The sequence below is a fragment of the Diceros bicornis genome, chromosome 9, assembly GCF_020826845.1.
Source record: "Diceros bicornis minor isolate mBicDic1 chromosome 9, mDicBic1.mat.cur, whole genome shotgun sequence".
Taxonomy (NCBI): Eukaryota; Metazoa; Chordata; class Mammalia; order Perissodactyla; family Rhinocerotidae; genus Diceros; species Diceros bicornis.
The window spans coordinates 3,793,987-3,818,611 of NC_080748.1; the positions used below are offsets into that span (position 1 = coordinate 3,793,987).

Sequence of the window (24,625 nt, forward strand, 5' to 3'; positions counted from 1 at the left end):
ATCCAGGTTCTCCAGAGCTAGTTTTTGTGAGCCATGTAATAGATCCTTGCCACTTCTACATTCGGAAGTATTCGCAAATAAAAGATGCAACAGTACTGGAAAAGGAGGTGAATCAGTTTTGCAGTAAGAGTTCACACCTTGATCCTTCAGACATTTTGGAGATAGGTAACGAAATATTACTCCAAGTTAAAAATATCAAGTTTATTTAAATATTGTAATATTTGGCCAAACCATATAGACTTTTTATAATACATATTTGTACACCAAGCATAAAAGTTTTGGAGTTATTTAACATAAGTTAAATTTTATTTAGGTAGCTTAGCTAAATATTAAAATTGATCTTTGAGTAAGATATACACAAAAACTCCATTACGGAGTAAGATGAGTTATTTTTTAAATTACAAAACCCGTGACAGGTTATGTAGTTTGCTCCCTAGTCTCCAGGGAAAAGTGTTCCTCTCAGTTGCTTCCTCGTAGTGTGTACAGTCCTTGCTGTCCACATGTGAATGTTGAGGATATCATTGGACACGTAAATGAGATGCAGGCACATGGTGGCACCCATTTACTAGGGCCACGTGGAGGGCAGTTGGTACACTGAATCAGTCCATCTAATTCTAAGTGTATGTAATCTGCCATAATTTAGGCTTTCATTACAAATATTTTCCTTATAACAGTTAAGTAAATTTGATTATATTTTGTATTAAGATGAAGCTATGATTTGTGTGATTTATAGAGCATTTTTCTCATTCTGTTAATAGCAATCAATGTCCATATGTAACTAATACCAAAAAGTATTATCTGTTTAGCCTTATGTAGTAGTTCTTTAGAAGTGTGATTAACTCTCAGCTCGTCTACGTAGTTTATCGGAAGACTAGGAACATCATGTACTTCTGAAAATCAGTAATAATTTTAAAAGTTAAAAAATAATGTTTAAATTATGAGTATCCAAGAGGAGGGAAATGTAATGTTAAACTTAATTTTTATGGCTGCAAATAATTCTCCAAAATTTAATACCCAGAAGGGCTCAGTTTAGATTCAGAAAATGTTCTAAGAAAGCTGAAAAGTCATCCTTTGTTTTAAGTTGTCAAGGATAATTATTTAAAGTAAATATATGTGATTTAAATACTCATTTATATTTTGAGAAATTAGTGATAAGGGAAGAAATGTGGTATGATGCTTTAGGAGAGTATTCTCTTGTTCCCTTTGCCTACTGGTGTTCTTCATTATAAAGAACAACAAATGGCTTCAACAGTCTTTTATCTTATCTGTTGCAAAAAAGAATGGTTTAATAGCATATAGTTTAAAACTAAGAGTACTGGTTATGTGGTATATCAGCATAAGAGAAAGGTTGATGACAATCTGAAGGCCAAACAAATGTTTTGGTAGAACTTAAAATTAAAAGGCTGTCCTGATGTACCTCCCAGCTATCCTGTTTTTATTAGCATATACAGAGGGGATTATACAGTATCCCTCTGTATATAATCAGTGAACAAGTCTTGCCAAATTTATCTCTGATGTGTAGCTTGGTTGTTAAGAGGATGGGCTCTAAGACTACCTGGATTCTTCTCCTACCTCTTCTAAGTAGCCATGTGGCCCAGGCTAGGTTTCCGTCCTTTCTTTGCCTAGCACCTATGTGATGGAAGCACCATCTCCATAGGGTTATTATGGGGAATAGGTGAATTCAAACATAAAAATCTGAGAACATTGCCAAGCTCATAGTCACATTCAAATTCAGGCCTCTTTCTTCTTTGATCTTTTTTTCCTGGTTATTAATTTGTAATTCATCTGATTCTTCCTAAGGTCTTCCTCTGCAGCTAGGTCCTTGGTTCATCTTCCCCTTCTCTGAATTCCACCGTATATTAATTTCTTAATTTTGGCATTTCATACTCTGCCTTTCTTTGTTTCTTTGCTCTCATTCCCCATACCAAGAGAAGGTAATTGTTTCTTCTTTTATGCTACCAAAGTATTTTACAAATTTCAGTATACGTGTATGTGTACATGTATGTATGTACATGAGGATAGAAGGTATTTATTATTGTAAGTACAGTGTGTTATAGTCATTTATTTGCCTGTCTCTTTTCCTTTTGTGAGCTTTTTGACGGCAGGACGGTCTCATTCATTTTTGTTGTAGTTCATAAAACATAGATCAATAAGTAACTTAGTATTCTTTGTTTTTACCTCCTCATTTAGCTCATAAGTTTCTGAATGACAGAAACTATCATAATATACTATCTTTATCCTTCTCATAGCACTTGATACAGTACTATATTATCAGTAAATAAATGAATTAAGACTTCTTAGTGTGGAACTAGTGTACGTGTTTGTAAATTAGAGCTTATTAGGCATTTTTCTCCGTAATGATTTGTAATTTTGGTAATGATTTGTCTCCCTCATTTAGGTGCAAGAGTATTTGTCAACAGTATTGAAAATGGAATGTGGTGTCGAGGAACTATCACTGAATTAATTCCAATAGAAAGTGAAAATATTAGAAAACTTTGTAGTCCAACCAAATTCTCAGTCCGTGAAGTTGCACTAATACAAATATTCCTGGTAGATTTTGGAAATTCTGAAGTTCTAATTGTTGCAGGGTATGATATTTTATAATTATTTTGTGTTCCTGGCCTGCTTAGAAACATTTGTGACTGGGGGAGAATAGTAAAGAATAAAAGAAATTGGGAAGGAATAGAGAGGAGTAATTTATCATTCTTCACTTCCAAGGCATACACTTTTTATTTTGCTGTAATTTGTCTTACTAATTACTAAATTAGTAAAGTATTATCATTTATCAGTGTTACTAGATGGGGAGCTTGGACAAGGAGCTTTTTGATATATCCAAACTTAAGTACTCTTCTATGTTACTTTCAAAGCAGGGAAAGATGCACAAAAATAGTTCTTTTAAATAAAGTGTTATGGTTAGCTGCAGGGTGATTGAGTGAAAGACCAGCTCAGGGCTGGTCTTCTATAATTTTATAATTTTTATATATAATTCTATACATATATAGTATATATATCTATTATATTAATATAATTATATATAATTTCTATAATTTTATTAATGCATGTTAAAGTGGCATAGCTTCTAACTCTAGGTATTCAAAATGTTTCCCTGAGTCTTCTAGGAAAATAAAACAAACTGAAAATGTGTCTGTAGTAAGGACCAGTATTAACTATAGCATGGTCATGTTATTTAATGGTCATAGCTTTATAAGTAAATAGATTTCTATTTGGGGTACCATTATGCCCTTTAATTTTAAACTGAATAGATATATGAAAGACAATTCAGATAGAGGCAGTTGAGATTTAATTTTTTAGAAAGAAACAGTGTGCTTATAAAAGCTAGATTAAATCTATAATAGTAAGATAGTATGAATTAGATTATAACTTTTTAGAAGATTTAACTTGAGAGTATTTTTAAAAATTCATACTTTTCATAGGGGAAAGCAAGTTCGAGTTTGAAGCATTATTTTCAATAAATATTGCTTAAATTCTTCCTAGAGTTGGTGATACCCATGTGAGAGCAGAACACATTGCTGAGCAGCATATAGTACTAAATGACCTATGTCTGGTTCTGAGAAAGTCTGAACTGTACATTGAAGGGCTGCTGAAAGACATCCAGCCATTAGCACAGCCATGCTCGTTGAAAGACATTGTTCCACAGAATTCAGTAAGTGAGAGTTAAATTATTTCTTCTTTGGGGGCTAAATATTCCAATTTTAGCTACGTGTTGCAAATCACATTGCTGAGTGTAGCTTCAAGGCACCAGTTCTCTTGGTAAATACATTTTGCATAATAAACTATTGGTGCCAATAAAAAAGGAAATGAACTTCAGTTTCCACAAGTGAAAACATTCATAATGGGAAATTAAGTTGAATAAGCATATATGTACATAATGATGGGTGAAATATCCAAGTAAACCACCAAATTTTGGAATCAAATAAGTATGCAGAGAAAAACAAATTTAAAATATGGTGTGGTGTGTGTTTCTATACATTTCTTCACTATTTCCATGGCACTTTGTTCATTACTTATTGCCCATATTGTATTCTGCGTTGTATTATTTGAGTATCTATTCCTCAGCAAGTTTGAAAACTCCTAGGAGACAGGAATTGTATGTAAGAATATATATTAAGCAGTTATGTTATAAAGTCTATGAAAGCAGGCGTCTGTCTTTGATTATCATTGTATTCCCATTGTATTCCCAGCACTTAGCAGATCATCTAGCACATAGGCATTCAACAAATATTTGAAAGAAGGAATGAATAAATAAAAAAGTGAAAGGAAACACACAACAATATTAGCACTGTATTTTCCTCAAAATGGTAGTTCTTTTTTTTAATTTTGTCTTTTATATTTTTTTGCATTTTCTATTCTGAGTAGGCTTTGCTTTTATACTCATAAAATCTTTATAAAGGTGTTTTATTTTTTGTTTTTTGGAAATGTATAGTTTTGACCCTTGAAATTTACTATAGATAGGGGTACTTAAAGGTTCAAAGACCAACTTAAAAAAATCTTTTTTGAGTGGGTAAATATTTTAATTTTATTTATTTATTTTTTTGGTGAGGAAGACGAGCCCTGAGCTGACATCTATTGCCAATCCTCCTTTTTTTCCCTTTTTCTCACCAAAGCCCCAGTAGATAGTTGTACGTCATAGTTGCACATCCTTCTAGTTGCTGTATGTGGGACGCGGCCTCAGCATGGCCGGACAAGCGGTGCATCGGTGGGCGCCCGGGATCCAAACCCCGGGCCGCCAGCAGCGGAGCGCGCGCACTTAACCGCTAAGCCACGGGGCCGGCTCGATATTTTTCTTTATTGTTTAAGCATATACCTCATATATTACTAGTAATGGAAGCTAAGTTAACTGATGATGATTATAAATATCTTGATTGTATTACATGACTTCCATTATACTTTTAAAATTACCTTTGAATTTTCATGAAGTGGAAAATTCCTGTGTAATGCTTACTTTAAAATCTTCATATTAACATTCAGAAGTGAAACTAAATCCTAAAGTGCAACAGCTTATGGGTACCTTGAGACTGTGTTTATAAAATCGACTTATGATCCATACATTGTGCATATGTAAAGACTGCCCTTGGGTTTGTGGTCCTCACTACTTCTAATGTCTCTGGTTGGTTCAGTGCCTTTGTTCAAATTTGCAGACTTTAGTTGATGTAAAGCTAAATCCAGAGCATTGTACCATTAGAGCTGATTATAATTACTCAGTACATTGGAATTTTACTTTTTCCACAGAATGAAGGCTGGGGAGAAGAAGCTAAAGTAGAATTTTTGAAAATGGTAAATAACAAGGCTGTTTTAATGAAAGTTTTTAGAGAAGACGACGGTGTGCTTATTGTAGATCTGCAGAAACCACCAGCAAATAAAATAAGCAGTGATATGCCTGTGTCTCTTAGGGATGCCTTAGTTTTTATGGAACTGGCAAGGTTGGTAACTTACTAAAGCTTAAATATTTTTTGAAATTATAGCTATAAATTGGAATAGCATATTTTTCTTTTAAAAACTATGAGCTCTAAAGTGAACCTCAGTATACTCTAAGAGGTTAAAAATACTGCTGTCAAAGAGTTTTCTAAGTAAGGTTGTCTGAAAACTGCATTCATATAGTTTGATTTAAGGAAATAAGGGAATTAAGGTAGCTCAAAATAGAAACTATTTGTAGATACTGAACATGTTTTAGACTCTTGATAACTTTATAAGCAGCTCCACTAGGATTTCAAGAATTATAGTTTTAACAATTCTTTTTTTTTTTTTTTTTTAATTTATTTCCCCCCCAAAGCCCCAGTAGATAGTTGTATGTCATAGCTGCACATCCTTCTAGTTGCTGTATGTGGGACGCGGCCTCAGCATGGCCGGAGAAGCAGTGCGTCGGTGCGTGCCCGGGATCCGAACCCGGGCCGCCAGCAGCGGAGCGCGCGCACTTAACTGCTGAGCCACGGGACCGGCCCAGTTTTAACAATTCTTGACTTAAATTTTCTAACCTTTGGAATAAGTTCATGATCACCACTGTATATTTCATGTATGAATCTAGAATAGATACTTCAAATTTCTTTCCTCCCTCATCTCTGATGAACAAAGTAAAATGACTGAGGAACCACAGAAATAGTGGAAGATACTAACGTTCTGTTCTGAGTGATTACACAACTCTAGAAGTGACCAAAGTAGGTTCCATTCTGAAAAAATAAAAGTAGAGTCTTGGATCTGGAAGGAACCACAGAGACCCCTCCACTGGCCTTACTGAGTGCTACCATAGACCATGGTTATCAATTCAACCGAAAGAGTAGAAACTTTGAAATCTGAGTAGAACATACAGGTCCAACACCGATTTGAAGGTTAATTATTGAGTTTTGAGACTTGACGTCTTATTTAACCTGGTTTGATAATTGGAGACAGTACCAAGAAATGTTATAGGTTAGAAGAGAGAAATTGGAAAGGGGATACTCTTGGGAGATAAATGTATGTACAGATCCTTTCTTCAGATCAAGTCACTGAGAGAAGAGAGACTTTAAGAAAATGGCCCTTGCTTATGCTTTTAATTATGCTTTTAATTAGGTTTAGGTCACAATCACCAAGAAGTCACTCTGAAAAAAATATGACTTTAAACTATCATCCACCTATTTTGCCTAAAGAAATGACTGATGTTTCAGTTATGGTTTGTCATATAAACAGTCCTACTGATTTCTATCTTCAGTTGGTAAGTATATAGTGTTCCTTTGAGACAAAATACTTTTTCAAATTTTAAGTAGAAATGTATAATGGAAATGAGTGGCCAGTATGAATCTTAGAGCAAACAAACCACTATCAATTTTCTGTAAATTTAAGTTTCTGAATAGCTGCAACTTTTTTTTCCAGTTATTTTATTGAGGTCATAATGGTTTATAACATTGTGTAATGTCAGGTGTACATTATTATTTGTCAGTTTCTGTATAGTCTGCATCGTGCTCACCACCAATAGTCTAATTTTTATCCGTGACCATATATATGTGCCCCTTTACCCCTTTCGCCCATCCCCCAAACCCGTTTCCCTCTGGTAGCCATTAATCTGTTCTCTATCCGTGTGTTTGGTTTATCTTCCACATATGAGTGAAATCATGTGGTGTTTGTCTTTCTCTGTCTGGCTTATTTCGCTTAACATAATACCCTTAGGGTTCATCCATGTAGTTGCAAATGGGACGATTTTGTCTTTTTTTATGGCTGAGTAGTATTCCATTATAAATATATACCACATCTTTATCCATTCGTCAGTTGATGGGCACTTGGGTTGCTTCCATATCTTGGCTATTGTGAATAATGCTGCAGTGAACATAGGGGTGCATAAGTCTCTGAATTGTTGATTTCAAGTTCTTTGGATAAATACCCAGTAGTGGGATAGCTGGGTCATATGATATTTCTGTTTTTGATTTTTTGAGAAATCTCCATACTGTTTTCCATAGTGGCTGCAACTTTATACAAGAAATTCACATGATTCATAGTAAATTGAAGAAACTCTTTATCATGCAAGTTAGTGAAATATGAAGGGAAAAGACAATGAAGGATACCTAACATATAAGTGTTTATTGCAACTTTCTGAAATCTAGAGAATAGGAAAGCACATAGGGCTGACAAATCAAAATAAAATGATAAAAACCTGTTTCTGATCATGTATATCTGAGAATTTACTGATTATTACTAGGTAATTTTCTGAATTTGAACACCAAAATAGATTTAGATTAAAGACATTTTGTATTAAATTTTGGATGTGTGACTAATGGGTTTGTTTAGATTGCTACTCACAATAAGAATTATTCCTTATCTTTTTGCTTCAGTGCTTTATATAATTCATATAAACTCATTCTACGAGCCATAATGCTTGGTGTGAATTAACTGATTAATCTTCACAGCAATCCTCTGAAAAAGATACTGTTATCTTCCTTGATATGTAGAGATTCTAACCAAAGGGATGAAGCAAATTGCTTGAGGCCACACAGCTGCAGAAGGGTAGAGCCAGGATTGAACTGGGCAGTGCAGCTCGTTCAGAACCTGTCATCTGAAGCACTGCACCACACTGGGCAGGCTCTCCAGATGAGTTGTGGAAGCCTGCTTATTTGTCACTACGTTACGCCTTGCATGTATTTCTTCTGTTGAATTTTTTTACAGCGTCTTTTATTTAAATTGAGGTAAAACATATATGACATAAAATTTACCATTTTAACCATTAAGTTTACAGTTCAGTACCATTAAGGACATTCACAGTGTTGTGCAGCCGTCACAACTATCCATCTCTAGAACTTTTTCATCATCCCAAACAAAGCTCTGTACCCATTAAACAGTAACTCCCTCTTTTCCCTCCCCCCAGCCTCTGATAACCTCTGTTCTACTGTCTTTCTCGATGAATTTGCCTATTCTAGGTACCTCCTAAGTGGAAACATACAATATTTTTCCTTTTGTGTCTGCCTTATTTCACTTAGCATAATGTTTATGTATTATAGCACGTATCAGAATTTTGTTCCTTTTCACGGCTGAATAATACTTCATCGTATGTATATACCACATTTTGTTTATCCATTCATATGTTGATGGACACTTGGATTATTTCAGCCTTTCCGCTGTTGTGAATAATACTGCTGTGAACATGGGTGTACAAGTATTTGTTTGGGTCTCTGCTTTCAGTTCTTTGGGTGTATACCTAGGAGTGGAATTGCTGGATTTTATTATAATTCTGTTTAACTTTTCAAAGAACTGCCAAACTGTTTTCCGTGAGAGCTGCACCATTTTACATTCACAATAGCCATGCATAAGAGTTCTAATTTCTCCATATCGTCATCAACACTTGTTATTTTCCTTTTTTTAGATAATAGCCATTGTAAGGGTGTGAAGTAGTATCTCATTTTGGATTTGATTTGCATTTCCCTAGTAGGTAGTATTGTTGAGTACATCTTTTCATGTGCTTATTTATTGGCCATTTGTATCTTTTCTCTGAAGAAATATCTGTTCCAGTCCTTTGCCCATTTTTGAATTGGATTATTTGTTGTTGTTGGGTTGTAGGAGTTTTTTATACATTATGGATATTAATCCTTTATCTGATATATCATTTTCAGATATTTTCTCCCGTTCTATGGGTTGCCTTTTCACTCTTCTTGATAGCGTTGTTTGATCCACAAAACTTGTTAATTTTTTTTTTCTTTTTTTTTTTTTTTTATTGATGTTTTAATGGTTTCTAACATTGTGAAATTTTGGGTTGTACATTTTTGTTTGTCCATCACCCCATATATGACTCCCTTCACCCCTTGTGCCCACCCCCCACCCCCACTTCGCGGGTAACCACAGTCCAGTTTTCTCTGTCCATGTGTTGGTTTATATTCCACATATGAGTGAGATCATACAGTGTTTGTCTTTCTCTTTCTGGCTTATTTCACTTAACATAATACGCTCCAGGCCCATCCATGTTGTTGCAAATGGGACGATTTTGTCTTTTTTTATGGCTGAGTAGTATTCCATTGTATATATATACCACGTTTTCTTAATCCAATCGTCAGTCGAGGGACACTTAGGTTGCTTCCACTTCTTGGCTATGGTGAATAATGCTGCAATGAACATAGGGGTGCATAAGCCTCTTTGGATTGTTGATTTCAGGTGCGTTGGATAGATTCCCAGTAGTGGGATGGCTGGATCATAGGGCATCTCTATTTTTAATTCTTTGAGGAATCTCCATACCGTTTTCCATAGAGCCTGCACCAATTTGCATTCCCACCAGCTGTGTATGAGGGTTCCTGTTTCTCCACATCCTCTCCAACATTTGTTGTTTTTTGTCTTGGTGATTATAGCCATTCTAACGGGCGTGAGGTGGTATCTTAGTGTTGTTTTGATTTGCATTTCCCTGATGATTAGTGATGTTGAGCATCTTTTCATGTGCCTGTTGGCCATCTGTATATCTTCCTTGGAGAAGTGTCTGTTCATTTCCTCTGCCCATTTTTTGATCGGGTTGTTTGTTTTTTTGTTGTTCAATTGTGTAAGTTCTTTATATATTATGGAGATCAACCCCTTGTCAGATGTATGTTTTGCAAATATTCTCTCCCAGCTGGTTGGTTGTTTGTTCATCTTGATTCTGGTTTCATTTGTCTTATAAAAGCTCTTTCGTCTGATAAAGTCCCACTTGTTTATTTTTTCTTTAGTTTCCCTAGTCTGGGTAGGCATGTCATCCGAAAAGATTCCTTTAAAACCAATGTCAAATAGTGTGTTGCCTATATTTTCTTCTCTGAGTTTTATAGTTTCAGGTCTCACCTTCAGGTCTTTGATCCATTTTGAGTTAATTTTTGTGAATGGCGATAGCACATGGTCCACTTTCATTCTTTTGCATGTGGCTGTCCAGTTTTCCCAACACCATTTATTGAAGAGACTTTCCTTTCTCCATTGCATGTTCTTAGCACCTTTGTCGAAAATTAGCTGTCCGTATATGTGTGGTTTTATTTCTGGGCTTTCAATTCTGTTCCATTGATCTGTGTGTCTGTTTTTGTACCAGTACCATGCTGTTTTGATTACTATTGCTTTGTAGTATGTTTTGAAGTCAGGAATTGTGATGCCTCCTGCTTTGTTCTTTTTCTTTAGGATTTCTTTAGCTATTCGGGGTCTTTTGTTGCCCCATATAAATTTTAGTATTCTTTTTTCTATTTCTGTGAAGAATGTCATTGGGATTCTGATTGGGATTGCATTGAATCTGTAGATTGCTTTAGGTAATATAGACATTTTAACTATGTTTATTCTTCCAATCCACGTGCATGGGATATCTTTCCATTTCTTTATGTCATCGTGGATTTCCCTCAATAATGTCTTGTAGTTCTCATTGTATAGGTCCTTCACCTCCTTGGTAAGATTTATTCCTAGGTATTTTATTCTTTTTGATGCAATTGTAAATGGTATTATCTTTTTGAGCTCTCTTTCTGTTAGTTCATTATTAGCATATAGAAATGCAACTGATTTTTGTAGATTGATTTTGTACCCTGCAACTTTGCTGTAGTTGTTGATTGTTTCTAACAGTTTTCCAACAGATTCTTTAGGGTTTTCTATATATACAATCATGTCATCTGCAAATAGTGAGAGTTTCACTTCTTCGTTACCTATTTGGATTCCTTTTATTCCTTTTTCTTGCCTAATTGCTCTGGCCAAAACCTCCAGTACTATGTTGAACAGGAGTGGTGAGAGTGGGCAGCCCTGCCTCGTTCCTGTTCTCAGAGGAATGGCTTTCAGTCTTTCCCCGTTGAGTATGATGTTAGCTGTGGGTTTGTCATATATGGCCTTTATTATGTTGAGGTACTTTCCTTCTATTCCCATTTTATTGAGAGTTTTTATCATAAATGGATGTTGTATCTTGTCAAATGCCTTCTCTGCGTCTATTGAGACGATCATGTGGTTTTTATTCTTTGTTTTGTTGATGTGATGTATCACGTTGATTGATTTGCGGATGTTGAACCATCCCTGCGTCTCTGGTATAAATCCCACTTGATCGTGGTGTATGATCTTTTTAATATATTGTTGTATTCGGTTTGCCAATATTTTGTTGAGGATTTTTGCATCAATGTTCATCAGCGATATTGGCCTGTAATTTTCTTTCTTTGTATTGTCTTTGTCTGGTTTTGGTATCAGGGTGATGTTGGCCTCATAGAATGATTCAGGAAGTGTTCCATCTTCCTCTATTTTTTGGAATAGTTTGAGGAGGATGGGTATTAAATCTTCTTTGAATGTTTGATAAAATTCACTGGAGAAGCCATCTGGTCCTGGACTTTTATTTTTTGGGAGGTTTTTGATTACTATTTCAATCTCTTTACTTGTTATTGGTCTATTCAGATTCTCCATTTCTTCTGGGTTCAATTTTGGGAGGTTGTATAAGTCTAAGAATTTATCCATTTCTTCTAGATTGTCCAATTTGTTGGCATATAATTTCTCATAGTATTCTCTTATAATCCTCTGTATTTCCATGGTATCCGTTGTAATTTCTCCTCTTTCATTTCTAATTTTATTTACTTGAGCCTTTTCTCTTTTTTTCTTAGTTAGCCTGGCTAAGGGTTTGTCTATTTTGTTTATCTTCTCGAAGAACCAACTCTTTGTTTCATTAATCCTTTCTACTGTTTTTTTGGGCTCAATATCATTTATTTCTGCTCTGATTTTTATTATTTCTCTCCTTCTGCTGGCTTTGGGCTTTGTTTGTTCTTCTTTTTCTAGTTCTGTTAGGTGTAATTTAAGGTTGCCTATTAGGGCTTTTTCTTGTTTGTTAAGGTGGGCTTGTATCGCTATGAGTTTCCCTCTCAGGACCGCTTTTGCTGCATCCCATATGGTTTGATATGGCATGTTATCATTTTCGTTTGTTTCCAGATAGTTTTTGATTTCTCCTTTAATTTCATCAATGATCCATTGGTTGTTCAGTAGCATGTTGTTTAATCTCCACATTTTTGTCACTTTCCCAGTTTTTTTTTCCTGGTTCATTTCCAGTTTCATAGCCTTATGGTCTGAAAAGATGCTTGTTATGATTTCAATCTTCTTAAATTTATTGAGGCTTGCTTTGTTTCCCAACATATGGTCTATCCTAGAGAATGTTCCATGTGCGCTTGAGAAGAATGTGTAGTCAGCTGTTTTTGGGTGGAGTACTCTGTATATGTCTACTAGGTCCATCTCGTCCAGTTTTTCATTTAAGTCTAATATTTCTTTATTAACTTTTTGTCTGGATGATCTATCCATTGCTGTAAGTGGGGTGTTAAGATCCCCTACTATTATTGTGTTGTTGTTGATTTCTCCTTTTAGGTTTGTTAATAGTTGTTTTATGTACATTGGTGCTCCTATGTTGGGTGCATATATATTTATAAGTGATATGTCTTCTCGATGGAGTGTCCCTTTTATCATTATATATTTCCCTTCTTTGTCTTTCTTAACCTGTTTTATCTTGAAGTCTACTTTGTCTGATATGAGTATGGCAACACCTGCTTTCTTTTGTTTGCCATTAGCTTGGAGTATTGTCTTCCATCCTTTCACTCTGAGCCTGTGCTTGTTTTTAGTGCTAAGATGTGTTTCCTGAAGGCAGCATATTGTTGGGTCTTGCTTTTTAATCCATCCTGCCACTCTGTATCTTTTGATTGGAGAGTTCAATCCATTTACATTTAGGGTAATTATTGATATATGAGGGCTGAATTTTGCTGTTTTGTCACTTATTTTCTGGTTCTTTTGCATTTCCTTTGTTTCTTGTCCCATTTGTTTTGGACTGCCAATTCAGTTTGGTTGTTCTGTCTTATGATTCTTCTAGTTTTCTCTTTGTTTATCATATATGGTTTTAATTTGATTATTTGTTTAGTGGTTACCTTGAGGTTTGGGCAAAAAATCTTGTGTATGAGATAGTCCATTATCTGATAGCCTCCTATTTCCTTATACTAAGTCAATTCAGTCACTTTCCTCTTCCACTTCTAAGTTGCTCTTGTTATACCTTATTCTATCTTGTGTTGTGGCTGTGTGTTTACAGTGATGAGGTTGAATTTATTTTTGGTGAATTTCTAACTTTGATCTTTGAGTTTAGTATTTAAGTGGTTGCTAACCTATTCCGGTAAAGATCTACTATTTCTCTGATTTTGTCTACCTACTTTTCTCCTTACTCCAAGCTTTGTGTTCCCTTTCTCTTCTTGTTTTCAGGCCTGAGGGCCTTCTTGAGTATTTCTTGTAGTGGGGGTCTCGTGGCCATGAACTCCCTTAGCTTTTGTTTATCTGGGAGAGTTACTATTTCTCCATCATATTTGAAGGATATTTTTGCTGGATAGAGTATTCTTGGCTGCAAGTTTTTGTCTTTTAGTATTTTGAATATATCATTCCAGTCTCTTCTAGCCTGAAAAGTTTCTGTTGAGAAATCCGCTGAGAGCCTGATGGGAGTTCCTTTGTACGTTATTTTTTGTTTTTGTCTAGCTGCCCTTAATATTGTTTCTTTGTCGTTGACCCTGGCTAGCCTTACCACTAGGTGTCGTGGTGAAGGCCTTTGTCTGTTAATATATATAGGCGTCCTGTTGGCTTCGCTTACTGGTATTTCCTGCTCCTTCCCCAGATTTGGGAAATTTTCAGCTATTATTTCCTTGAATAGGCTCTCTGTTCCTCTTTCCCTCTCCTCTCCCTCAGGAATACCTATAATTCTTATGTTACATTTTCTAATAGAGTCAGATATTTCTCGGAGTCTTTCTTCATTTCTTTTTAGTCTTAGTTCTTTCTCTTCTTCCATCTGGAGTATATCTGTATTCCTATCCTCTAAAGTACTAATTCTTTCCTCCATATTGTCAGCTCTGTTCTTTAAAGATTCCAGATTCTCCTTTATCTCCTCCATTGTGTTCTTCATCTCCATCAGCACTGATAGGTTTTTCTTTATGATTTCAATCTCTTTTGTGAAGAAACTCCTAATCTCATTGAATTGTTTGTCTGTGTTGTCTCGTATTTCGTTGAGTGTTTTTATGATAGCTATTTTGAAATCTCTGTCATTTAGTTTATGGATTTCTGTGTCTTCGGGGTTGATTTCTGGGTGCTTGTCATTTTGTTTCTGGCCTGGTGATTTCGTATATTTTTGCATTGTGGTTCCTGTGTCGGTTTTGATTTTCCTCATCCTGGAAGTCTCTGGTTGCAATTTCCACCTGCCGCCACTGTCTGGTGGTAAAGGGCTGTGTAGTCTAAGCCCCCTGCGCTCTGCCCCAGTTTTTCTGCTGCGATCCGCAGTTTTGTTTTGTTTTGTTTTGTTTTGTTTTTTTTCCCCACTGCGATCCACGGGTCCAGTCCAATTTGTTCAGGTCTGCCTCGGATCGCTAGATCTGGTCGAGCTGCAGACTCCGGGTTGCGGGGAGGGGGGAGCTCTCTCTTTTGCCCTCTGGGTCCCTGACGTGGGAGGCTTCTCGTTTGCCCCTCTTTATCCGCTCTCTGGGTTGCTCAGATGTTGATGGTAGCCCTGTGGCTCCTCTGAGCCCTCTGTGCGGGAGTTTCCCACTGGCTGAGAGAGCCCGAAGAGCTACAGTTTCCCGCCGAGGGCCGCCCCTCCCCACTCTCTGGGAGCCGCGCGGACCGGATCGCTGATCTGATGGGGAGGGAGCGGAGTTCTCCTTACCTCTCCCCACTTCCTCCGGGGGCCCAGCACGTTCCGCTCTCAGATGTGCGGCAGTGTGGATCCCTCTGCTCTAGCTTTTCACTGTCTGGGATTCCGTTGTTGGTGTGTGGCTGTTGCTTTTATTGTATCTTGTGGGGGAAGAATTCACGGGAAAGCTCACTCCGCCATGATGCTGACGTCACTCTCAAAAACTTGTTAATTTTATAAAGTCCAGTTTATCTATTTTTTCTTTTGTTGCCTGTGCTATGGTGTCATATCCAAGAAATCATTGTCAAATCTAATATCGTGAAGCTTTTCCCCTATGTTTTCTTCTAAAAGGTTTATAGTTTAGCCCTTACATTTAAGTCTTCGATTCATTTTGAGTTAATTGTTATATATGGTGTAAAGGAAGGGTCCAACTTCATTCTTCCCCATTTGGATATCCACTTTTCTCAGCACCATTTGTTGAAAAGACAGTCTTTTCTCCATTGAATGGTCTTGGCATGCTTGTCAAAATTTAGTTGAACATGTATGTGAAGGTTTATTTCTGGGCTCTCTGTTTTATTCCATTTATGCCAGTAGCACACTGTTTTGATTGCCATAACTTTGTAGCAAGTTTTGAAATCAGGATGTGTGAGCCCTCCAGCTTTGTTCTGCTTTTTCAAGTTTGTTCTGGCAATTTGGGGTCCCTTGAGATTCTGTATGACTTTAGGATGGGTTTGACTATTCTGCATGAAACATCATTGGGATATTGATAGGGATAGCTTTGAATTATATGTTGTGTTGGGTAGTATTGACATCTTAACAATATTAAGTCTTCCAGTTCATGAATGTGGGATATCTTTTCATTTATTTGTGTCGTCTTTAATTTCTTTCAGCAGTGTTGTGTAGTGTACAAGTGTACAAGTCTGTTGCCTCCTTGGTTAAGTTTATTCCTAAGTGTGTTCTTCTTTTTGATTCTATTGTAAAAGGAATTGTTTTTTTGATTTCTTCTCCAGATTGCTCATTACTGCTGTGTTGAAATAAATGATTTTTATGTCTTGATTTTATATCCTGCAACTTTGCTGAATTTGTTTATTAGTTCTAACAAGTTGTGTGTGTAATCTTTAGGATTTTATACATAAAAAATCATGTCATCTGCAAATAGAGATCATTTTACTTCTTCTTTTCCAAGCAAAATGCCTTTTGTTTCTTTTTCTTGCCTAATGGCTCTGGCCTTCTGGCCAGTTCCAGTACCGTGTTGATTACAAGTGGAAAAAGCGAGCATCCTTATCTTGTTCTGTCTTAAGGGAAAAGCTCTTGTCTTTTACCATTGAATATAGTGTTATCTTTGGGTTTTTCACATATGGCCTTTATCATGTTGAGGAAATTGCCTTCATTTCCTTGCTTATTGAGAGTTTTTTATCACGAAAGTGTGTTCAGTTTTGTCAAATACTTTTTCCACATCAATTGACATGATCATAGTTTTTATTTTTCCTTCACTCTGTTAATGTAGTGCATTGAATTAATTTTTTTTTGTATTTTTGAACCATTATTGCATTACAGAAATAAAATCCCCCCTAGATCATGATATATAATCCTTTTAATATGCTGTTGAATTTGGTTTGTTAGTATTATGTTGAAAATTTTTGCATCAGTGTTCCTAAGGGATATTGGTCTGTAGTTTTATTTTTTTGTAGTGTCTTCATATGGCTTTCGTATCAGATAATGTTGGCCTCTTAGAATGGGTTAGGATGAGTTTCTCTTCAATTTTTGGAAGAGATCGAGAAGGAATGGTGTTAATTCTTTAAATATTTGGTAGAATTCATCAGTGAAGCCATCTGGTCCAAGGTTTTTCTTTTTTGGTGAGGTTTTGGTTACTGATTCAATCTCCTTACTAGGTATAAGCCTGCTCAGACTTACCGTTTCTTCATAATTTAGTCTTGGTACGTTTGTGTTTCTGCTTATAGTAGACTCTTATAATTGTTTTTATTTCTTAAAATTGGAAGTAATGTGTCTACTTTCTTTCTGATTTTGGTAGTTTGAGTCTTCTCTCTTTTTTCTTAGTCTAGTCAAATGTTTGTCAATTTTGTTGATCTTTTCAAAAACCATCTTTTGGTTTTGTTGATTTTCTCTGTTCTCTGTATTGTTTGTATCAATGCTCTAATCTTCAGTTTCTTCCTTCTGCTAGTTTTGGGCTTAATTTGCTCTTTTTTCCCTGTTTTCTTAAGGTGTTTAGTTAGGTTGTTTGTGATCTTTCTCTTTTTTTTTTACTGTATGCATTTACAACTATAAAGTTCCCTCTTAGCACTACTTTTGCTGCATCTCATAGGTTTGGTATGTCATGTTTCCATTTTCATTTGTCTCAAGATATTTTCTTATTTCTCTTGTGATTTCTTCTTTGACTCTTTGGTTGTTTAAGAGTATGTTGTTTAATTTCCACATATTTGTGAATTTGCCAGTTTTTTTTCCTGTAAATTTCTAGTTTCCTTCCACTATGTTTGGGAAAGATACTTTGTATGATTTTAGTCTTTTTAAAATTTGTTAAGATTTGTTTTGTGGCCTGACATATGGTGTATCCTGAGAATGTTCCATGTGCACTTGAGAAAAGATGAGTATTCTGCTGTTGTCTGGAGTGTTCTGTGTCTGTCTGTTAGGTCTAACTGGTTTATAGTGTTGTTCAAGTAATCTGTTTTCTTCTTGATATTCTTTTTAGTTTTATCTGTTATTGAAAATGAAGCATTGAATTCAACTATTATTGTATAACTGTCTTTCTTCAATTCTGTCAGTGTTTGTGTCATATTTTGGGGCTCTGACGTTGATGCATATATATTTATAATTGTTATATCTTATTGGTGAATTGACCCTTTTATCAATACATAATGTCATTCCTTTCTATTGTAATATTATCTAACTTAAAGTCTGTTTTATTTGATAATATCATAGCCACCTCAGCTCTCTTTTGGTTACCTTTTGCATGGAATACCTTTTCCATCCTTTCACTTTCAACCTAGTGGTATGTCTTGAGATCTAAAGTGAGTATCTTGTAGATAGCAAATAGTTGGGTCTTTTTTTAAATCTATTCTGCTAATCTTTGCCTTTTGATTGGAGAGTTTAATCCATTTAAAGTAATTACTGGTAGGGAAGGCTTCTGCCATTTTGCTGTTTGTTTTCTGTATGTCTTATAGCTTTTTTGTCTGTCATTTCCTCTATTTCTGTTCTCTTTGATGTTTACTTGATTTTTTGTAATGTCTTGTTTTTTTCAACTTTTTTAACAATTGTAAAAAACATAAAATTTGCTATCTTAACCATTTTTAAATGTACAGTTCAGTAGTGTTAACTATACTCACATTGTTGTGCAACGGATCTCTAGAATTTTTTCATCTTGAAAAACTGAAACTCTATACCCCTTGAACAACAACTCTCCATTTCCCACTACGCCCAACCACTGACAACCATAATTCTACTTTCTTTTTCTTTGAATTTAACTATTTATATAAGTGGATTTATGTAGTTTTTGTTTTTTTGTGACTGGCTTATTTCACTTAGCATAATGCCCTCAAGGTACATAATGTTGTAGCATGTGACAGAATTTCCTTCTTTAAGGCTGACTCATATTCCATTGTATCTATATATCACATTTTATTAATCCATTCATCCATTGACAGACATCTAGTTTGCTTCCAGCTCTTGGCTATTGTGAATAATGCTGCAATGAACATGGGTGTGCAAATACTAGAGTGTCATGTTTTGATTCCCTTATTTCCTTTTGTATGCATCTATAGTTTTTTTAATCATTACCATAGGGGTTACATATAATATCCTAAAGTTATAACAATCTAATGTGACTTAATACCAGCTTAACTTTAATTGCACAAAACCCTACTCCTTTGCAGCTCCATTCCTCTTTTATATTATCAATCTCACAAACTAATGTTTGTATATTGTGTGCTCAATAACACAGATTTATAATTATTATTATGCATTTGTCTTTTAAATCCTGTAGAAAATAAAAGTGGAGCTACAAATCAAAATTAAAATAATAGTGGCTTTCATATTTGTTCATGTATTTGCTTTAACCATAGATCTTTATATCTTCATGTGGCTCTGAGTTATATTCTAGCATCCCTTCATTTCCACCTAAAGGACTCCCTTTAGCATTTCTTATAGGGCAAGTCTAGTGTTAGTAAACTCCCTCACCTCTTGTTTATCTGTGCATGGCTTGATTTCTCCCTCATTTCTGAAGGACAGTTTTTCTGGATCTATAATTTTTAATTTTTTAATAAAGACATCAGTCATATTGAATTAGGTCCCACTTGAGACCTTATTTTAACTTAATAAACTGTAAAATCCTCTCTGCAGATAAGATCAGTGAGGTACTGGGATGTTAGAATTCTAACATATTTTTTGGGGAGGACACAATTCAACCCATAATAGTCCACCCTCTGCTCTATCAAAAATTCATTTCCTTCCCACATGCAAAATACATTCACCCCATCCCAACAATCCAAAAAGTCTTAATCATTCCAGCATCAACTCTAAGTCCAAAATCTCATATAAATATCATCAACTCAGAGTCCCAAATGTTGTCATCTAAATCAGGAATAGGTAAGAAGTGAGTATCACTCAAGCTGGGGTAAAATTCGTCTCCAACTGTGAATCTGTGAGACGAGGTGAGTCCAAAACTTAGGAAAAATTCTATTTGATTCTTCTGACTTCAGAATAATCCTCATTAGCTGGATACTCTGTCCTCCAGTCCCACTGGGGTAGTGGCCATGCCTGCTCAGCCCTAGAAGTAGCCTCACCCATTGGAATTGAGGAGTTGTCCTCACTCTCTGGAACCCAGAAGGAAGCTCTCCCTCTAGAACAGAGAAGGAGACAGCCCTGCCTCTCAGGCCTGTGCCCTCTGGGCCAGTGGTGGCAGTGGCAGACAAGCCAGCCTCTGAACCTCCTTCAGGGTCATTCTTTCCTTGTCTTGAAAGATAACACATGTTCATGACCAAATAGCTTTATCAGCTCACTTCCTGCCTATAGACTCCCACAAGTCCAACAGTCTTCTTTCATTTCCTCTCATCACTGTCCCCTTCAGTTCAAGCTGGCAGTGTTTCTGCTGAGATAATTGATTGGATTCACAAGTCACACACTTGTAATCTCTTGAGCACACAGTATCCAGCCACACCCTTGGTGTTCCCTCCAGAGCATGCTTTCTCATTTTTTGCAATATGGATAGGCTGAGAATGTTCTAAATCTTCAAGTTCTATGTCCTTAATGGTGAACAATTCCTCCTTCAGTTTATCTCTGTCCTCTCACATTTTATTATAAGTAGCAAGGATAAACAAGGCTGCACTTTCAACATTTTGTTTAGAGATCCTTAGCTAAATATTCAGGTTCTACTTTCCATCCAACAGAACACGATTCAGCTAAGTTCTCTACCGCTTTATACCAAGGGTTGGCATTCCCCCAGTTTCCGATAACCTGTTACTCATTTCTGAGATCTCACCAGAAGCACATTTAACATTCGTATTCCTACCAACAGTCTTTGCAAGGTGATCTGGACTTTTTAATTCAGGGTGCTTGAATTAAAGAATTAACTCTTTCTCCTCTACCCATTACCAAATTCCAAAGCCACTGCCACATTTTAGGTATTTGATAAAGCAATACTCTGCTTTCCAGTAGCAAAATCTGTATTCATTTCCTAGGGCTGCCGTAACAAAATTCCACAAATTAAGTGGTTTAAACAACATAAATTAATTGTCTCACAGTTCTGGAGTCTAGAAGTGCAAGATCAAGTTGTCAGTAGGGTTGGTTCCTTCTGAGGGATGTGAGCAAGAATCTATTTCATGCCTTTCTCCTTGCTTCTCGTGGTTAGCTGGAAATTTTTGGTGCCCCATGGCTTCTGCCTCACCCCAGTCTCTGCCTTTATCCTCACATTCATTCTTTTGTATGTTTCTCTCTGTGCACAGATTTACCCCTTTTAATATAAGGACACCAATCATATTGGATTAAGGCCTGCCATAATGGCCTTATATTAACTTGATTATCTCTGTAAAGATATCTCCAAATAAGGTCACATTCTGAAGTACTGGGAGTTATGCCTCCAACATACTTTTTGAGGAGAGACACAATTCAACCCATAACATTGAGCTGCTTGGATTTGTAGAAACACGTCTTTCATCAAATTTGGGAAATTTGTTTTGTTTTGTTTTTTGTGAGGAAGATCAGCCCTGAGCTAACATCCATACCTGTCCTCCTTTTTTTGCTGAGGAAGACTGGCCCTGGGCTAACATCTGTGCACATCTTCCTCCACTTTATATGGGCTGCTGCCACAGCATGGCCTGACAAGCGGTGCATCGATGCACGCCTGGGATGCGAACCCAGGCCGCCAGCAGCGGAGCACGTGCACTTAACCACTACACCACGAGGCCAACCTCAAATTTGGGAAATTTGTGGCCATTATTTCTTCAAATAATCTTTCTGCTGCTTTCTGTCTTCTCTTTCTGGGACTCCTATGATATGTATATTGCTGTGTTTAATGGTGTCCTACAAGTCCCTTAGTCTCTGTTCACTTCAGTCTTTTTTCTTTTTGTCCTTCACTCAGTGATTCCAACTGTCCTATCGTCAAGTTCACTGATTCTTTCTTATACCTGCTCAAACCTACTGTTGAACCCCTCTACCCTATTTTTCATTTCAGTTATTGTACTTTTCAGTTCCAGAATTCTATTTGATTCCTTTTTATAATTTCTGTCTCTTTATTGATATTTTCATTTTGATCCTTTATTCTTTTCATAGTTTCCTCTAGTTCTTTGTTTATATTTTCTTTTAGTTCTTTGAGCCTATTTAAGACAGTTGTTCTAAAGTGTTTATCTAGTAAGTCCACTATCTGGGCTTCCTCAGGAGTGATTTCTGTTTGCTTTGTTCCTTTGAATGAGCCATGGTTTCCTGTTTGTTTGTATGCCTTCTGATTTTTTGTTGAAAATTTGGCATTGGCTATTATAATGTAAGTCTGAAATCAGATCCCCTCTCCCAAGGGTTTGCTGGAGTTTTTTAATAGTTGAAGACTGTAGTAGTTGATTTGTTTTGAGACTTTTCCAAACTTTTTTCAAAGACTAGTCCTTGTGTGTGATCACTGAAGTCTTTGCTCCTTGAGCTTGTATTCAGCAAATGTTTTGACAGAGATTTCTTTGAACGCTAAGAGCTTGACTGGGTGTTTGCTTGGTTGCTGTAAACCTTTGATTGCTTTTCCAGAGCTCTGACAACGTTGGTTCAGGTTATTTCTCATTTTGTCAGTGTTTCTCTGGGGGAACAAGAGCTTGGAGCTTTCTGGTCTGCTCTTTTGGAGCTTTCTGGTCTGCTCTTTTGCTGATGTCATTCCTCTGTTGAATTTTTCAGTGTTCACTTTGGATAACCTGTTAATGGAATATGAATAATACCTACTTAGAAATAAAAGTTCAGAAAGTTTAAAGTAGTTGTTAAACTAATTTAAATGAAATAACAAGAAAAGAGAGATTCAGAAAATTTTCACTTGCATTGTTATATTCACAAAAAACAAAAACTTCATTTTTTTGCCAATTGAGATGGACTTTAAAATATTTTTTAACCTTAACAATTGGTGTTTGGAGAAATAAACATTTATCCTTGATTTTGTTTTAAGACCTATGTTTTAGGTACTATAGGAACTTTATAAACTATGTTTTAAAGTAAATTTAATAAGAGAAAGCTCTTTTCTATTCAATAATGCAGTTATTAAACAAACCCTACTGAAATTATTGATGCAAAGGTTTATCAGTTCACTTTAAAACCATTAGATAGATGGTTGATAGGAAACTGGATATTAATATAATGCCAGAATAGCCCTACGTGAATTACTTGGTAGCCACAAAGGGAAAAACATAACTATACAATGGAGAGATCAGAATCATCACTCCAATCTGTAGGTGAATCAGCATATTAATAGTGAGTCAGTAATAATATTGTCTTTTGGTGTGTTGCAAGCTGAGTATACTATGATGTATTCTAGCCAAATAGGTTTGGCTTGAAACCATCAAACCTGTAGATAAAACTTTCAGCTTTTGGGAAATTCAGGGGATAGACCCTACTCATTGAAGGAACAAGCTGAAGAACAGCATGAGGACATAACCACATGAATCCAGAAGATGGTGCATTCTGCGGAAAAATAGCAAACTCTTTTAAACAAGACATTATCATTTAAAAAAAGGAACACTACACTAAATTATAAAAGACTTATTAAGATAACCAGATATAATGTGTAGTCTTGCATTGGATACTGATTTTGGTTAGTTAGGGAAATCTAAATATAGTCCCGAAGTACTGTTAAGAACATTTAACTGAAATAGAAAAAGTGAGAATTGATAGAAAAATGCAGGTTATCAAATTATACTTATGGTATGGTCTCACTTTTGGTAAAAACAAAAGTATGGAATGTGTGTGTATAGAAGAAGATCTAGAAGGATATACACTTAAGATATCTGGAGGAGTGTGATTTTTTAAAGAATTCTTTTTACATCTATATGTGCTAATTTTATATACTACTTCCGTAATAAAATATTTTCAAATGTACATTACATAACAATTGATTTCTAATTCAAATTCTCACATTTCATAATTTTATGAGTAGTGCCTCTGATACATACAACATTTAAATTTTAAGTTTCTATGAAACTACAGTGCTTTAATCCCTTTATTTCTTAGATAGAGAGCCTGGATTTTTTATTTCTATTAAAGACAATTGAGGAATTCTATAAAAGTGAAGATGGGGCAAGTCTGGAAATCCTCTGTCCAATTCAAGATCAAGCCTGTGTAGCTAAATTTGAAGATGGAGTTTGGTACCGAGCAAAAGTCATTGGTAGGAAATTGCACACTATTTCTAGAGGGAAATATAATGCTTAAAACCTGATACCATTTGAGTTGGTACAAATTAAATTGTGGAAGTGATATTATTTGATCTTACTATTTTGCTCTGTCATCTGTCTTTAGAAAGCTAATGATAATGTTGGGAGATGAATCTCTAGCTCCTTAGATTTTGTTTGCCTTGACTAGGACTTAACCATTTTTTTTCCTAATGTCTGCCTTATTTAAAAAGCTAAATAATGCTTAACAACTTACACACACTCCACTCTTCTCCTAAAAGGCAAGTGTTTTTAATTCTTTCAGCTATTTCTTTTGTTATTTACCTGTATTATTTCTTACTACTTTGTTAATTCTTAGATAGTATCTATTTTTATTATGTTAGATAACAATTTTAGATCTTTTATAGCTCTTTTGTCCCCTCCGTATCCCCCTCATAGTTGTATCTCAATTTTTAGTTAAATCCATATTCTATGTAAATATTTTCACTGCTAAGCCATAAAGTATACTTTGTTTAATTCTGAGTTAATAATTGCATCAAGTTTTCACTTTATTTTCTTTTAATTTATGGCTACATTTTTTTAATAGTTTAAAACAATTTTCCACATGATTAGACTTTTCAGATAATGTTAGTTGGATTTTCTTTTCCTTAATGGTGAAAACATCCTCTCTTCTGCTGCAGTTAAACTGCTCGTCCTCTAG

The 24,625-nt window shown here is 35.6% G+C and overlaps 1 protein-coding gene across 2 annotated transcripts in view; it reads left to right on the forward strand.

Annotated features, from left to right (window-relative positions):
* RNF17 (ring finger protein 17) overlaps positions 1 to 24,625 on the forward strand; it is a 144,765-nt gene that overhangs the window by 47,329 nt on the left and 72,811 nt on the right. For both annotated transcript variants that reach the window (XM_058547773.1, XM_058547772.1), the window contains exons 11-16: positions 7 to 165; positions 2,399 to 2,588; positions 3,496 to 3,664; positions 5,251 to 5,441; positions 6,565 to 6,706; positions 23,768 to 23,921. In XM_058547773.1, coding sequence (XP_058403756.1) covers positions 7 to 165; positions 2,399 to 2,588; positions 3,496 to 3,664; positions 5,251 to 5,441; positions 6,565 to 6,706; positions 23,768 to 23,921 — 1,005 coding nt within the window. The remainder of the gene's footprint in view (positions 1 to 6; positions 166 to 2,398; positions 2,589 to 3,495; positions 3,665 to 5,250; positions 5,442 to 6,564; positions 6,707 to 23,767; positions 23,922 to 24,625) is intronic.